The 16,781-nt window shown below is 46.0% G+C and overlaps 1 protein-coding gene across 1 annotated transcript in view; it reads left to right on the top strand.

The window, feature by feature from the left end:
* LOC123369025 (NACHT, LRR and PYD domains-containing protein 3-like) overlaps positions 1 to 16,781 on the top strand; it is a 55,114-nt gene that overhangs the window by 5,157 nt on the left and 33,176 nt on the right. Inside the window, exons 2-5 of the mRNA XM_045014397.1 lie at positions 5,307 to 5,336; positions 6,736 to 8,473; positions 11,813 to 11,902; positions 15,129 to 15,299. Of these exons, the coding sequence (XP_044870332.1) occupies positions 5,307 to 5,336; positions 6,736 to 8,473; positions 11,813 to 11,902; positions 15,129 to 15,299 (2,029 nt within the window). The remainder of the gene's footprint in view (positions 1 to 5,306; positions 5,337 to 6,735; positions 8,474 to 11,812; positions 11,903 to 15,128; positions 15,300 to 16,781) is intronic.

Genomic DNA, 16,781 nt, shown 5'->3' with positions numbered 1-16,781 from the left:
GCTTGTCTGAGTCAGCTGAGATCAACGCCATATATCATCACAGCACTGAGATATATTTATAGTGAAAATAATCATAAATTCATTATCCAAGGCTAAGATTTAAGAGATTGTGAGAAAGGATAACAATGGGAAAAGAAATAGTTACATATACAATAAAAAGTATAACATGCTTCTTGGCATCTAAACTTAACCCGCTAAACACCCATTTGAGGTAGTGTATCTCACCTAAAGCAATCTCCCAGCATCTCCAACCAGCATGGCCAGGATCTGTCTTTCATGAATTCAAAAGTGTTGTCCTTTTTGCTTCCGCAGTGAAAGACGAAAGGGTGTCCCTTTGCCTCTCCTTATTTCCTGTAAAATTCATTGTTTTGTCCCTGGAATTAGGCAGATCCCTGTGGTTTATTCTCTGGTATGCTGGTTCGATGTTGCCTTCCATTCTCATATTGATGTCATATGCAAATGGACTTCCATTGTGTTGGTTTATGTGCTTATTCTACACGTGAACCAAGGCAGACAGGTGAATATACATCCTTTGTCTGGTCAAAACCCTGAAAACATATTTTCTGATATATACCCACAACTCTTTAAATATCGTTTCTACATACACCTCACAGTGATTAGAAGGATCAGTATGCCATAAAAGCATTTTTTAGAGAGCTCTCTTGATCCTCTTTGGATAAATAACTATGTACAAAGTGTGCTGGGTGTGGTGAGTTTGTGAAGCCCGTCAGGAGTTACTGTTGCAGAACAGTGAGCCCTTTGTCATTTGGCATTGAGGGGTTCTTAGGGTCACAGGCACAAATCACAAAGTCTAAATCCCAGCAGGAAGCCAGAGAGACTCAAAACAGAGATGCCCAGAGTGGGCCACATTTACTGACCTGCTTCATTCAGCTGACACCAGAGGAACAGAGATGACCTGTGCCTACCCATCTGTGGATACCTTCAGTGTGAGGGAGTCCCTAGTGGGTGTAGAGTGGGTGCCGAGGGAGTGTCCCAGGCAGAGAGAGGTGGGGAGAGAGTTACTGAAGCCTATCCTCAGCTTGGGGACCATGCCTTGGGGCAACAGGTGCAAGGTAGAACACTTCCCAGGATGCTCTAGCCCAGGAGTGGGCAAACTATAGCCCATGAGCCACACCCGGCCCGTGGGACCCTTCTGCCTGGCCCCTGAGCTCGTGGCCAGGGAGGCTCCCCCAGCCCCTCCCGCACCTTCCCCTCTCTCCCGCAGCCACGCTGCTGAGCAAACAGTGCTCTGGGGGGCGGGGCTGCACACTCCTGCAGGAGAGCGGGGCAGCATGTCTGGCTCCAGCCAGGCTGCCAGACCTCTAAGTGGCATGGTAAGGGGGCCAGGGCTGGAGTTGGAGGGGTTGGATAAGGGACAGGGGGTTCCAGGGGCAGTGAGGGGACAGGGAGCAGGCAGTTGCTGGATGAGGTGGAGGTTCTGGGAGGGTGGTCAGGGAATGGGGAGTGGGGGGTTGGATAAGGGGCAGGGAGTCCTGTGGGGCAGTAAGGGGGCAGGGGGCTGGATGGGGTCAGGGCAGTCAGGAGACAGGGAGCAAGGTGGGTAGGTAGGGGGTGGGGTCCTGGGGGGCAGTTAAGGTGGGGGAATCTCTGGAGGGGGCGGTCAGGGGACAAAGAGCAGGGGGCTTAGATAGCGGGTGGGTCCCAGGGGCATGGTTAGGGGCAGGGGGTGTCTCTGGAGGGGGCAGTCAGGGGACACGGAACAGGGGGGGTGGATGCGTTGATGGTTCTGAGGGGGGCAGTTGGGGGCAGGAAGTGGGAGGGGATTGGATAGGGGGTGGGGCCAGGCTGTTTGCAGGGCACCGCCTTCCCTACCAGGCCCTCCATACAATTTTGCAACCCTGATGTGGCCCTCGGGCCAAAAAGTTTGCCCACCCCTTCTCTAACCTCTGCTGGGGATGCGACAGAGAATCAAGGATCTGCAACAGGAAACTGATCACAACAGATAATCTGTCCCAGTATAATATCACCAAACTGCTGACTGGCCCCATGAGACCATTCTGGGGTTCCGGGCAGGAACTTTATCTTCAAGGCTATTTGTAATTAATTAAATAAATTTAATCAAGGAGCTAGCATACCTGGAGAGCTGCGTTTCCAAAGGTCCAAGACTGCTTTTCAGTGTCCCACATGAATGTTAAGAGCCAGTACCAATGGGGATCCATGCTTTAGTGGAGTTGCGTTAGATTCCATATACTCTGTGATGGAGTTAAACTCAACCCTGTTACTTTCATCCCTGTTCCTCTCACCTATGATGGCACTAGAGATCAGCTGGGTTGGTTTTATCCAGGGCTGGCTGTGGGGCTCTCCCTAGAGGCCTTTGGAATTCACTCCCTGGGGCATCAGTTTAGCAGCATCCAGAGCAAATTGCAGGGAGCATATATTTTTATAAGCTTCTCTTTGCAGTGCTTGCCTTATTATTCATATCATGGTGCAGAAATTGGTGGGGCAGGGACATCGTGGCCTGCCCACTTTTTAACATGGGCATAATTTGGGGGGGCAGGAGGCTGCATTCTCCCCCCACAACTGTAAGCTCCTCCACCACGAAATGCAGCTCCTGCCGGTGGCACCAGCCTTAGCCTCCCCTCACCATGAATCCCTGCCCCTCTCAATGCCCCTCTCTGCTCCTCCTCTTCCTCTTGAGGCCCTGGCCCCTGACCAGGCTAGAAGCTGGAGCTAGGCACTGGTAAGAGCCACCCATGGAGTCCAGACCACGGTGGGGAGTCCCAGACACTCCACCTGCCCTGGGTGGCACACCCTGGGGAGCAGGGACGCAGTCTGGGGGCTGCTTTTCAGAATTACAGTTACAGAATAGTGAGCACTTTGCCATTTGGCATTGAAGGGCACTGAGGTCACAGTGTGTGTACATTTTGTTTGTATATAACACGTGTCTGTTGCAGTTCAGTTTGCTCTCTATGTTGCTAAACTCTAATCCTATCAGAGTTTTGTGTAAAGAGAGAAGATGGGGAGTAGAAGACCTGTGGGTCTGAAAATGGCTTTTTGTCCACTGCGTGTGTGCGCTTAACTTTCTGTGCATCTCTTTGTGGTGCATGCCTTTAGTGTTCATATATGTGCATGTGCTATTCCTTGGGGAATTCTGTGCCAAAAAATTAAAAATTCTGCACCAAAAATTTAAAATTCTGTACACAATTTAAAAATTCTGAAAATTCTGCACATTTTATTTGTCAAACAATAGAATCATGCCAGTTTCAATTATTTTGGTAATTTATTTCAAAATATCTGTCATCAAGTATGTCTGTAACAATATATACCAAAAAAAAATTCTGATTTTTTTTGACAAATAAATTCATTACTAGGCATATTAATACAGAATATTGAGTAATTAATTTAAATTACAATACAGAACTGTATTTCCTGCATCCGTCAGAAGCAATGCAAAGCCTTGGGAGAGTCAGAGGTAACGTAAGAGCTGAGGGAGAGGGAAGGAGCCTGGGAGTGAACCTGGAGGTTGCTGGGTGTTCGTGGCAGAAAGGTTTTCTTTTTTTGGGGGGGGGGAGGGAGAATAGGATTGTTAGGGAGTTGGAAAGCCTCCCCCATGCAGACCCTGGCTGATGCCAAGCTTCTCCCATTCAGTAGGAACATCTGCCCCTGTCCCTGCACCCTCCATCCCCATGTGTCCCTCCATGCTATCACCCCACTAGCTCCTGAGCCCATACCCCAGTCCGTCTCCCCCACTAGCCATTCTGAACTCCAGTCTGTGACTCCCCCAGAAACCCTGTGTGCCCCACTCTGTCCTAATCTGGCCTCGTGGGTAGGGTGCCGTGATGAACTTCTGCTCCTCTGCAGCACTGGGCATGCACAGAATTTTTTTCCCTGCAGAAAATACATTCTGCCCCAGAAGTGCTGTAGTTCTGTCTCTTGCCCACCAGAGATTGCTGTAGTATCAGAAGAACTGCATTCATGCTGTTGGTTGCTCAGGTGACACAGTGACCTCTGCTGGTAAAAAGGCACAACTTCAGCACTTCTGGGGCAGAATGAATTTTATGAGGGAAAAGAATTAAATTATGTGGGACAGATGAATTCTGCACATCTGCAGATGCACAGAATTCCCCCAGGAGTAAATTGTGCATGTGCATGTGTGTTGTTTCCTAAAAAACATTACCTTGGAATTTGAAAAATTAGTAAAGCCTTTGTCAGGTAAAAAGTGTATTTTTGACATTTTCTAAATGCTTTCTTTCAGTGGTTTTAAACTAACATTTAGTCTAAATCAACATGGTTGCACAGAACATTTCAGTTTCAGCAAAGTGGAGTTTTCCAATGGAAGAATGTCCCACTGAACTTTTACCTACTCTAGAATGCAACTTAAGGTGGTTTGTCTATAAAATAGTGCATAGTCTGACTGAATGTATGTTTACCTGTTTTGGAAAGGAAGTGGGAGGAGAAGGGGTGAGTGTGTGATGTTTTATGGTTTTTACAAGAATTTTAAAACATATTTAAAAGTATGCCTATATAGGTGCATTTATAGGTTGAAAAGTATGTTAGCACAATGTGAAGACCCTGGATAGTTTCCCCCTCTCATTGGAGGAGAGTGAAAGTGTGTCTACATCCCTTGGCTTTTAAAGCATTTTAATCCCTTGTGACATTGCCAACATTCTCCTTTCCCTCCTCCACTTTGTGCTTTAACATCAGGCATAACAACTGGTCTGATGCTACAAAACGGAAGTAAGTTATTTCAGGTTTACATATATCACATATTAATGTTTTAGTTCCCATATAGATTCTAACAGGCTTTCCCTCATCAGACATATGTTTTCAATTGCAAATTTCTTTGCACATCTTATTAAACACCTCTTTCTATTTCATTTTTCATGTGTTAGCTGTGTTTCTTTACCATTTCTAAGGGTGGCTCTAAAATAACAATACCTATGTCGCCTTTCCTCTATAGATCTGAGTGCTTTACAAAGGAAGTCACTATCAATATTTCCGTTTTACCGATGGGGAAACTGTGGCACAGTGACTTGCCCAAGGTCACCTAGTAGGCCAACGGCAGAGCTGGGAATAGAAACCAGGTCTCCTGAGTTCTAATGGAGTGGTCTATGCACTAGGCCATACAGCCAATTGTGGGTGCTAGGGTATGGTGGCTGTTACTAACAGATTTCACTGTACTAGTGTCTCCAAAGAAATTCTCTCTGCCTGGCTGACTCTTGGTGTTTTTAGGGAGATAATTACTGCAAAGGACCTTTAATGAATGACCTGTCCCAACTTCCTCAACTGAGTAACACACACTGTGATTCTGTTACATTAACATTCATGTGCAATTTCTTTTTCAGTTTTGGATCTTGAGCAACTTGAAGAAGCAGGTATGTGGCAATTTAACAAAGAACTGTGTTCAGCAATAAACAATGATTACAGGCATTAGACTACAGCTGCAAAATGTTCAGTTCACTAGTAGAAATAACAACACTCCAGGGCTTGTCTTCACAGGGATGCTCACGAACATTAAGATGAATCTATTACAGGTGTGACATTAAAGCACACTAAACCCCTGTATAGATCCAAGGAGGATTAACTTACCACAAATCTGGCTGCTTTACTCCTGAATGAGAGCATCCCTATGAGTGGTTTAACAAGGTTTAACTTATGTGCACTGACCTCACTCCTTTAGTTGATTCACCTTAGCTACTGAGTCTCCCAGCATAGACGTAGCTTCGGACTATAGTCTCATCAGGTCACACAGGCTAACTTGCTTTGGATGGGAGATGAGGAAACAAGTTGAAGATCTCCATGAAACATTTAGATGCACAGAAAATGGTGCTGGTGATTAGGAGGAGCTCTGTTCTCTGAATCAGTACAGAATCACTGCACCAGCATTGTGCTGGAGGACACTCTGATGTCAGGATTACTATGTTTTAAATAAGGTAAAGTAACTAGAGGTCCTCATCTGTGGTCCTTAAAGATGCTTTGGTGCTTTTAAAATCCCTGGACGCTGGACAAATTCTAGTTTGTGTAGCTACATTCTTCACACCTAAATTCCCAGGATTGTTTCAGTTGTATATGAAGCAGTGAAGAATGTCCTGTCCTAACTTATTATGTAGTGCAGTTGTACACTCTTAAACAGTTAACAGCTTTCACCTTAGAGATGGGTTCATTTCAATATTTAATGAAATGTCTCCTCTATATGTATACACAGAAGGCTGAATATTACAGGTTTTATTCACATGACTACTTTCAATCAGGGGCAGCTCTAGACATTTCGCTGCCCCAAGCACAGCGTCATGCTGCGGGGAGTGCTCTGCCGGTCGCCGGTCCCGCGGCTCCGGTGGACCTCCCACAGGCGTGCCTGAGGAGGGTCCACTGGTCCCAGAGCTTCGGTGGAGCCACGCAGGACTAGCGGACTCTCCGCAGGCACGCCTGCAGGAGGTCCACCGAAGCCGCGGGACCAGAGGACCCTCCGCAGGCATGCTGCCGAAGGCACCCTGCCTGCCGCCCTCCTTGCGACCGGCAGAGCGCCCCCCCAAGCACGCGCTTGGCGTGCTGGGGCCTGGAGCTGCCCCTGCTTTCAATGAGACTACTGATATGAGTGAAGATTGTGGGATCAGGCTCATAGTAAATTGATCTGGAGACATTTTATGACGACAGATGCAATATGAACTTAAGGTACCAGTATTGTTTAAATAGCTTTATTGTAAGAGTAGTGATGACAGTATTTTCTCTGAAATTTTAATTCAATATATCTCATGTTTTATGTCATTAACTTAGATTACAGGGTGAAGTATAGTGAACACATACAAAACCAGTACAAAGTTATAAAAGACATGAACTCTCGTCTTGGTGAGAATGTGAATCTAAACAGCAGGTACACAAAGCTGATTATCGTAAAGGAACATCGTTCCAAAAAGGAGCGAGAACATGAAATAATGGACTCAGGACGCAGACATGCAGAAATCATGACTAAGCGAGCTAGTTCTATTACAATCAACGGTTTATTTGACCCTGATGAGGATGGACAAATACCACCAATTGTCGTGCTGCAGGGAGCTGCAGGGATTGGGAAAACAATGACAGCAAAAAAGATCATGTTTGACTGGGCAGTTGGAGAACTTTATCAGAGCAGGTTTGATTATGTCTTCTACATAAACTGTAGGGAAATTAACTCTGGCATTGAGCAGGGAAGTGTTGCTGATTTGATTTTAAAGAATTGTCCTGATCAAAATGCACCAGTTGATAAGATTTTGAGGAATCCAGAGAAACTCCTGTTCATAATTGATGGTTTTGATGAACTGAGATTTTCATTTGCACAGTCAGAAAGTAATCTGTGCTCTGATCCCTTTAAGAAGCAGCCAGCAGCAATCATCCTGAGCAGTTTATTTAGGAAAAAAGTTCTTTCCAAATCCTACTTAATAGTCACGACAAGACCAACAGCTCTGGAGGAACTGCAGCAGTATTTGCAAGGTGAACGGTATGCAGACATACTGGGATTTACCGAAGCTGAGAGGGAGGAATATTTCTACAAGTTCTTCAAGAATGAAGAAAAAGCAAGAAAAGCCTTTAATTTTGTAAAAGACAATGAAATGCTCTTCACCATGTGCTTTGTTCCCATTGTGTGTTGGATCATCTGCACGGTTCTGAATCAACAGATGGAAGAAGGTAAAGATCTTGCACAAAATTCAGAAACAATCACTGGTATGTACATGCTCTATCTTTTCAGCTTATTAAAGGGTCACAGCAGCAATTCAAAGCAACAGATACAAGTTAACTGGAAGGGACTTTGCTCTTTGGCTGCAGATGGAATCTGGAGGCAGAAAATACTGTTTGAGGAAGAAGAAATCAAGAAGCACGGCTTAGATATGTCTGATTCTCTCTTTCTGAATGAAAATGTTTTTCTAAAATATAATGACACTGAGTGTGTTTACAGCTTCATTCACTTGAGTCTTCAAGAGTTTTTTGCAGCTTTATTTTATGTGTTGGAGAAAGAAGATACGATGGTGGAAGAGTCAGAAACTGCTGTGAACAATGTGCAAAAATTGTTAGAAAACTATGGAAAATCTAGAAATTATTTAACGTTAACAGTGCGATTCCTGTTTGGTCTCTTAAATACAGAGGCAATGGAGGCCATCAACAAAAAGATTAAATGCAAAATTTCATCCAAAATAAAACCAGATTTACTAAAATGGATTAAAAACAAACTGAAAATATCATCCTTGTCTTGGAAATCTGATGAGGAGTTATCACCCTTGAAAAATGCTGAGATGATTTACCTGCTTGAGGAGTTTCACTGCTTGTACGAAATTCAAGAACAGAGTTTTGTGCAAAGCGCGCTGAATCATTTCACTGAGCTCAATTTAGCTGAATACAATTTTAGCAAAATGGATCAAGTGGCTCTTTCATTCTGTCTAAAAAACTGTTGTAAACTGGAGACACTTAATCTAAATCTGTGCCTCTTTGGATTTGAAGACCCGAACAAGGATTTCCCAAGGCCATCCAAGCAGCAACGTCTGTAAGTATTGCCCAAGCTCCAAAAACACGTACATAATTTCGTAGGTAGAGAAATTCTTGAGGGAGAAGGTAGTTAAAAAATGGAAGATGACAGCAGACAAGGTGACAAAGATGTTCAGGATGCCGGATCAGGTGGTGATTTAACGGTAAAACTGAGAAGATGTTATGAAGGGGTGAGACTCTGCCCCCTTTGCTGGGCTGATGCTTGTGAGTGCTGCTGCCTCCTGCATCTAAGGAGGCAGGGGATAGAGCTGCTCCAAGACGGCAGGAAGTCACCTTAAATTGGTTAGCAAAGGGATACAGCTGTTGAATTTGGCAGCCTGAATGGTGACCTGACACAGGGCAAACCTTCTCCTACCCTGGTGTACTGCTGCCTAACCTGTTCTCGTGGTCTCCTGGCCACAAACACACACGTGCTGTTGCCCTTTCGCCGCATGGGCATTTAATCTTCACATCCCACAGGCGTACATCAGGAAGGGATTTCCACACCGCGTTCTCCCCTCTCCCAGGCTCACCCTCTGAGCTCTTCCTGTCACTTCCTGCCCCTTCCAAATACTGAGCCAACTGCCTCATCAAGCCCAGCACTTGTCACCCATGTGTCAGTAATCTCCAACAACAGAAACGGGTTCATTGGCTTCAGTTAAGCCTGCAGTTTTCCCGGCACTGCAGCAACTTTTGTGGACAGAGTGCTACAGGTAGCACCCTGTCACGTGACCTCTAGGGCACAACTTAAAAATCCAAGTTACCAGTGAGCACAAGGAGGGAGAGGACACAACTAAAACAAAACCACACAACCTCACACTGTGGAAGAAATGAACTCCACTCTCAGTTTGGAAGCAACAAAATCAGAGACAGCTTTATTCAGGACATGCAATTGCAAGGGAAGAACCCAGCTGACAGAGAGCATCTCTGCTTCAGTTTCTCCAAAGTACAAGCAAAATCACACAAGCATTTATACCTCTTTGTGACGTGCATTCATTACTGATATCTGCATTTTATTTAGGCTATTTGCTATCCCAGGATTTTCTCACTTTCTCTTCTCAAACATCGTTATCTCAAGGTTAAGTCACACTGACTATTCGGCTGTTTTCCACTCACTTTTGACATGAGTCCTGCTTCTACAGGTCGTGTGATATTAGGCTAAGACTTGACAGAACAGTTGCTCTGTCTCTGACACTGAAATGGCTGCACTTAAACCCTCTCTTTCTTTCCCTGCTTCCACAACACACTTACCCTTTCCTTCACCCGAGGCTCTCTCCCTCTTTTGAGGGGTTAACAATCTTGCGCTCTGCTATCCCCATAGGCCTCTCACCCCTGGAGCAGTGCTCCTCCTGACTCAGGCCACACACTCCAGAAAACCCCCACTTTCTGGGTAAGGAAGGGGATTTGCATCTGCAGAGTCCTATCCCATTGAGACAGAGATGGGGCACTTGGAGAGGGTGCCAGAATCAGGAGAGAACCAATTAATAAAACATGTTTTAGCCTGATGACAGAAAAGAATATCTACCCCATACTATTGTGTGTGCTGCTGTTGACAAATTGCATTGTCAATTACTTGACCCCACTTCAGTTCCTTATTTCATTTCGAAATACACTCAAGAGACTAGCTCTGTGCCTTAAAAATTGAGGTGCCTCAACCAAGCAGGGGGCCGAAAACTAAGTTCTCCAACCACTAGTCCACTGGCCCTCCAGGCCCCCACGTAAGAACTTTGTGACACCGCCCCCCCCCAGGGGTCAGACCCCAAGTTTGAGGACCCCTGCAGTAATGTGTTTACAAAGACCTGTTTATTAGAGCTGGGCAGAAAATAAAAAATAGTTCTCAATGAATGTTGCCTTTTTCACAAATTGTCTGAACAGGAAAGGGTTACACTTCGTAGAACCTGTTCTATTTGACTCTTTGGGTAGGATTCACAAGGGGGTCAATTAGATGCCTAAATCCAAAATTCAGATACACAAAACCTCCATACAGCTGCTGCCTAAGCCTATATGTGCCTAAACACCAGAGACACCTGTTTTCCTTGGTAAAATCTCCCTGGTGCCCAAATTTCTGCCTCTTGGCATACACACAGCTGCCTCAGACTTGAGACCGCAGAGAAGGTCAGCACCTACTGCTTGCCTAGGTCCCAGCAGGAGTCACCAAAGGTACATTCGTCAGCAATATCAACTTCAGGGTCGGATCCAGTTATATGGTCAGAGGCCATCTAATAAATCATGCCTCACACAAAGCTTACAGTGGTCCCCTTTATCTTAGTGGTTAGTACACCCACCTAGGGCATAGGAGACCCAGGTTCAATTCCCTTCTCTGCCTGAGGGGGCTGGAATCCACATCTCCCACCTCTCAGAAGTGCACCCTATCCACCAGGCCATCCTGGGGTGGGACCATCTCAATCTCTCCTGCTGAAGTTGTTCCACTCTGTGTAAATAATCTTGGGAGCAAGGATTGGAACCAGGTCTCGTCCCTCCCAGGTAAGTGCTCTCACCACCAGGGGTGGCTCTAGCGATTTCGCTGCCCTAAGCACGGCGGCATGCCTCGGGGGGTGCTCTGCCGGTTGCCGGTCCCACGGCTCTGGTGGACCTCCCGCAGGCGTGCCTGTGGATACTCCATCGGAGCCGCAGGACCAGCGGACCCTCTGCAGGCACATCTGTGGGAGGTCCACCGGAGCCGCCTGCCGCCCTCCCGGCAACCGGCATAGCGCCCCCTGCGGCGTGCCGCCCCAAGCACGCGCTTGGCGTGCTGGGGTCTGGAGCCGCCCCTGCTCACCACTAGGTGAAAGGTTGTAAGGGGGCACCATCACCATTGCTTCCAGCCATGTTTTGTGTGTAAAAGATCTGGCCCAGCCAAGGGACCTAGCTCCAGGAGATGATTCACAGCTGTGAATCACAATAGGAAGGATGCACCTAATTCCTTGATGGGGTGGGGTGGGGCTAAGGCCTGGCCCCTCTCCTCAGAATTTCCTATTGGCTAGTTTAGGTGGCTCGCTGCTCAATGGCTTTTGTGGGTACCATTCTTTTGGCACTTAACGTTCCCCATGCGTTGTACAGGGAGCCTGGGCACCTAACTTGAGGTTGTGAATTCCACTAGGCAGCAGGGCATGTAGAAGTTAGGTGATGCCACACTCTGCCCAAGTGCCCCTTGGGGATCCCACCCCCTGGATTTAGGATCCATCTTTTGGTAAAAGATATTGTTTGTCTGGAGAAATGATAAAGAACAGAAACAGTGGAGTAACTCAGCTGCAGTGTATGATCCCACCACCCTAGAGGATATTACCATGTTCAGGAAACAGAATTAAAATCTATCTCCAGAGAGCAACATAGACATTTTCTATTCTCCTCTTTCTAGGGAACTACATCAGGATGAGTCAAATCATTCGGATATTTACCTGCTCTGTCAAGCGCTGAAGGAACCAAACTGTAAATTAAAGAAACTAAAGTAAGAAACTATTTTTTTCCTTTTTAAAACCCTCCTGTTACTGTTGTTATCCCAGCAATGCTACAGCTGTGCAGCGCTCTGTACCATGGCTGCTGTATTGACCATGTATGGATTCATAGAGTCCAAAGCCAGAAGGGAGCACAGTGGTCATCTACCTGACCTCCTGTATAACACAGGCCATAGAACTTCCCTGAAATATAGTCTGTATATACTGTAGGCAGCAGCTGCACACCTAAGAAATTATTTAATCTCAGAGACTCAGGCAGTGAATTTTTTTTTGCTAATGTAATGCCTTAGCTTCCAAAAGGAATTGTACCATGGCTAACACCATACCAGTTCTTCCATGATCTACGAGCCAATATGTTCAGATAAACAGGATTTATAAGACTAGCTGTAATAGTGCCATCTGATTACTCACTTATGCTATTATGGAGTGTATGCCGGCAGATACAATGACAGAATCCTACAAATATCCATTAGCCATCTGTATGGCTGTATTGGCTGTTGGCTCAGGTATACACTGCTAATGGCTGCCCCACAGGGACCTTCCCCATTGCAAATGCTGCTTTTATGTTGGCATCTCTGCTACTGTGCTTCAGTCACAGTGGCATGATGATGACTGCTTTTGGGATCATGCCATCCCAAATGCACCCACCCACCCACTGCTCCAGGCCTTCTGCCTCTCACCAATCTGGGAGCAACTTCACACTGCTTCAGCCCCTTGGTTGCAATGAGCAGTAACAACCAAGGCCAACACCAACAATGGTAGGGGACATTTTTTAAATGTATAATGAGGAGTAAGGTACCTCCCAACAGGAAACCATCAGACCATAACTCATTAGTCTGATATGGCAACTGTGTGTGTGTGTGTGTGTGTGAGAGAGAGAGAGAGAGAGAGAGAGGGAGAGAGAGAACCCACCAAAACCAAAAACCTTCAGCAAGGAAGAAAGCTTTGGCCTCCATTAAGTAAGGGACATCTAGGAAACAAACAAAACTTCTTCAGGATGGGAGCTCTTGGGAACAACTTTATCCAATGAAACTGATGTCAAATGAAACAAAAGGTTGGCTGGAGTTTCCAAGGGCTTTATAATTTGCCCCAAGTAGGACGTTGAGGGTGTTAGAGTGCTTATCCCTTCACCCTCCCATTCCTTGTTCCTTCCCGCATGAACAGAAAGCAGCAATACCCGAAGTCCAAAAGTGCAACAATTTGATGTTTATTGGGGTGAACTTCCAGCAAGCATGATTCCAGTTTCCTTCCTCCATGTCCCACTTCCCAGCTTTGACACCACAGAGCCTTGCCTGTGTCACTGTCCCCATTCCCTGTTCCCATTCCACCCACTTAGCAAAACATGATTCCAGTTCCTGCCCCCCACTTCCTGATTGACTGCAGACAATATAGTAAAACTTGAGTTCTGCTTAGCTATACCTTAACCAATCATTTTACTGAAATTTAACTAACCAATCCTAACATACTGTAACATGATTATTTAACAAATTATATCCCACCATCTTAATTGGTTTACACCCAACAAAATTAATTATACGGCAGACACAAACAATGACAGAACCAGACAGAGATTATACAGACAAACAATAGGGTAGTGGGGACTACAGTGATAGAACAACAAAGAAATGAAGATTTCACACACCAGCTATTGATAAGTGAGTTCTTGCCACACAGGATGCTATCAAACTAATTTTTCATCCGACGAAGTGGGTATTCACCCACGAAAGCTTATGCTTCAATACGTCTGTTAGTCTATAAGATGCCACAGGACTCTTTGTCACTTTTTAAGTTTTCTTTAAGTCTTTTAGGCTCTTCCTTTTCTCTGGAGGTGATAGATTGGATCACATTTTCAACAGCCCCAAACTGCCTTACTTCAGTGTGACTGGTGAGGACGTGACCGTTCGCTTCCCAGCTTATGGCTGCCCCTGCTGTTTAGCCAAAGGCCTTAGCCTAAGAACAGGGCCTTAGACTATCATTGTGAGAGAAGGCCTATAAACAGGCAGACTGATTTTGATTTTTGTTTTGTACCTCTATAACTAGCTAAGTGATAAGAATACACCTAAATTCTTAAAGTATAGGCCTTTGCAGACAGGCCTGAATATCTATATCCTAACTCTTAACTTTATAATATTTGTAAAGTGGATCAGTCATGAGAGCCTGAAACTCCTCATGCTGAGATCTACAGTCATTGTAAATAGGAAATTAATCTTCCATGTAAGCAAATGGAGCTACCATTAACAGAGTGGTTCAAAAGAAGCTTTCGTCAATGTGGTTAGGATGGCAATACTATTCCATAACACGGTGGGGGGCTGGTTGATGGGGTGTCAGTGTGTCAATCCCCACATGAATCAGATGATATGGGGCTGCAGAAATACTTTGTCTAGTTGATGACAGGCTGAAATAGCAGGTTTAGCTAATTCTGCTTAATAACACTGGCAGGCAGTTGGCCAGTAGAGGAGCTGCAATGGTGAGAGATAGTAAGAACAATTTCACTTAGGGAAATGCCACCCTTGTCTAGTGTATGTAGGGTGACCAGACAGCAAGTGTGAAAAATCGGGATGGGGGTGGGGGGTAATAGGAGCCTATATAAGAAAAAGACCCAAAAATTAGGACTGTCCCTATAAAATCGGCACATCTGGTCACCCTGAGTGTATGGTCAAGCTCAGAGAAAACAGGAGGGACAGCAGGGGGCAAGGGACCCATGAACTGGCAAAACAGAGCCCATCCCTGAATCATGAATGTTCAATACTAAGTATCCCACAGACAGTGGCTTGTTGTTTGCAGAATCCTAAGTAAAAATGGTTCAGCAAGAGAGAACAGGCTCCCTCCAGTCACAAAACTGTAACATCTTCCAGTGCAGCAGCATTTTCATTATTCCCCAGTCAGATTCCTTTCCCTCCCTTTCTTTCCCCTCCCTCTACCCCTTGTTTATAATCAAGTTTCTTTATTAGGGGAAGTCCAAGTATCTGGGCTCAGGGAATGGAATTTGGGAACTTTGCCTTAGAATAATCATCTCTGGAACGAAGGATCAGGGAGAGCTACAGAGGTATGTGGATTGAAATCCACATACAAGTCATGTGGTCCTCAGCATCCACTACTACAGCTCTGTGATTTTATTCTAAGAAAAAAGGCATCTTTCTAGCAACTCACTGGTACCCACCAAGGGAACTAGATAGACTGAAGTGCTCATTTTCCTCTCTGTTTATCTGTCTCCTGCAGGCTTACTAATGGTCATCTCACAGCCGCTTGTTACAAAGATCTCTTTTCTGCTGTCAGAACCAAACAGACTCTGACTGTGTTGGACCTGTCAATGAACAATCTGGGAGAGCTGGAAGCGAGGCTGCTGTGTGAGGGACTGAAAGGTTCATGTTGCAAACTGCAGAGACTGGTGTAAGTACAGAACTCAGCAGGGCTGATGGTGTGACATGTCAGCTCCCAGCAGGTACATAGAGAGGCTGAAAGCTGAGTGTCCCTCCACTGGGCATGGCTCAGTCCATAGAATGCTAGTATGTGGGTTGTTGGTGTGTTGGGACAGTTAAGGTTCTGTTGTTGCGGTGACGTATTTTAACTTTGTATGCCCTGGTTTTCAGATGTTCAAATATAGCCACTCTCTGTGTTCTTGAAGGGCCTAACGCAATCTTAACTCTGCATTGATGAAGTTTTGGGGGCATTTAATTTCCTTGTGTTTTTAAGAATAATTTCTCAGCACTCCCATGTTCCACAGCCCAACTCTCCCCTCCACTGCTCCTGCCTCCTCGGCAGTGACTAACCCAACCACAGTGTGCGCTGGCTCCATGTTGTTCTCTTCACTGCCCTGCATCATTTCCTCATCTCCCATCACTCTGCCTGTCCAGCTCAGCCTGGTCCCCCATCCTCAGAGAGATGGGCACAGGGAAACCCTGCAGGTTGATGATCCAGGTAGAGGATGCCGGAACAGTGCAAGGACTAGCATGGAGTCATTGGGGACAATTTTTAAATGGGGCAGGCACAAGAGGCATGGATGTAGGAGGCTTTGTGTGCAGAGCTGAAGCCCCCACTACATGCCTTCACTACTGCACGATTCTGACCCACCTGCCCTCCCCACACTCCCCTGCACTGCTCTGACCCACCCTTTCTCTTAGGAGTAGTGTGGGGAAGATCTCTTTGGCAACATGCTCCCATTCATTGATGGATCAGAGCCTGCTCCTATCCCTGCAGAGCTTCCAGCACAGGACTCACAGCCAGGTGCCACTTTCCTGGAAGTCCGTGCAGTGCACACATTGGAGCGGCAGTGCAGGAAAATCAATTTGCTTCCTCATCCATATGGAGAAGCATGTGGCCAGTGCCTTGTGGAAGTTAACCACCCCAGTTTCTACTGATGGTGGCTAATGCGTCCAGTTTTGGAAAATCTGGGGCTGTTGTGAGAGAGGGGTGCATGGATGCTGTTGCCTGGGATCATAAAGGTGGGCAATGTGCAGGAGGTAACTGATGGCTTTGAATGCTTGGGGTACCCAAATTGCACTGGGGCCATTGATAGGACTCCCGTGTCATGGACTGGATCCCTGCACAAGGCTTCTGCGTTTATCAATAGGAAGAGGTATTTCTTCATGGCCCGACAAGACCTGGTGGATCAGTGTGGCAGATTCACTAATATTAATCACTTGCATCCGAAGAAGTGGGTATTCACCCACGAAAGCTCATGCTGCAAAACGTCTGTTAGTCTATAAGGTGCCACAGGATTCTTTGTTGCTTTTACTAATATTAATGTGGGGGGATCTGGAAAGGTCCATGATGCTCTGGTCTTAAGACTCCCTCCTATTTTAGGCAGTGTGAAATAGGAATTGTCTCCAAACAGCACCATGGACATTGCTGGTGTGGTGATGCCAGCTGTCA

This window comes from Mauremys mutica, chromosome 4 (genome assembly GCF_020497125.1).
Source record: "Mauremys mutica isolate MM-2020 ecotype Southern chromosome 4, ASM2049712v1, whole genome shotgun sequence".
Lineage (NCBI taxonomy): Eukaryota > Metazoa > Chordata > Testudines > Geoemydidae > Mauremys > Mauremys mutica.
The sequence above is the reverse complement of the archived record's forward strand: the minus strand, read 5'-3'. Positions and strand labels throughout refer to the sequence as shown.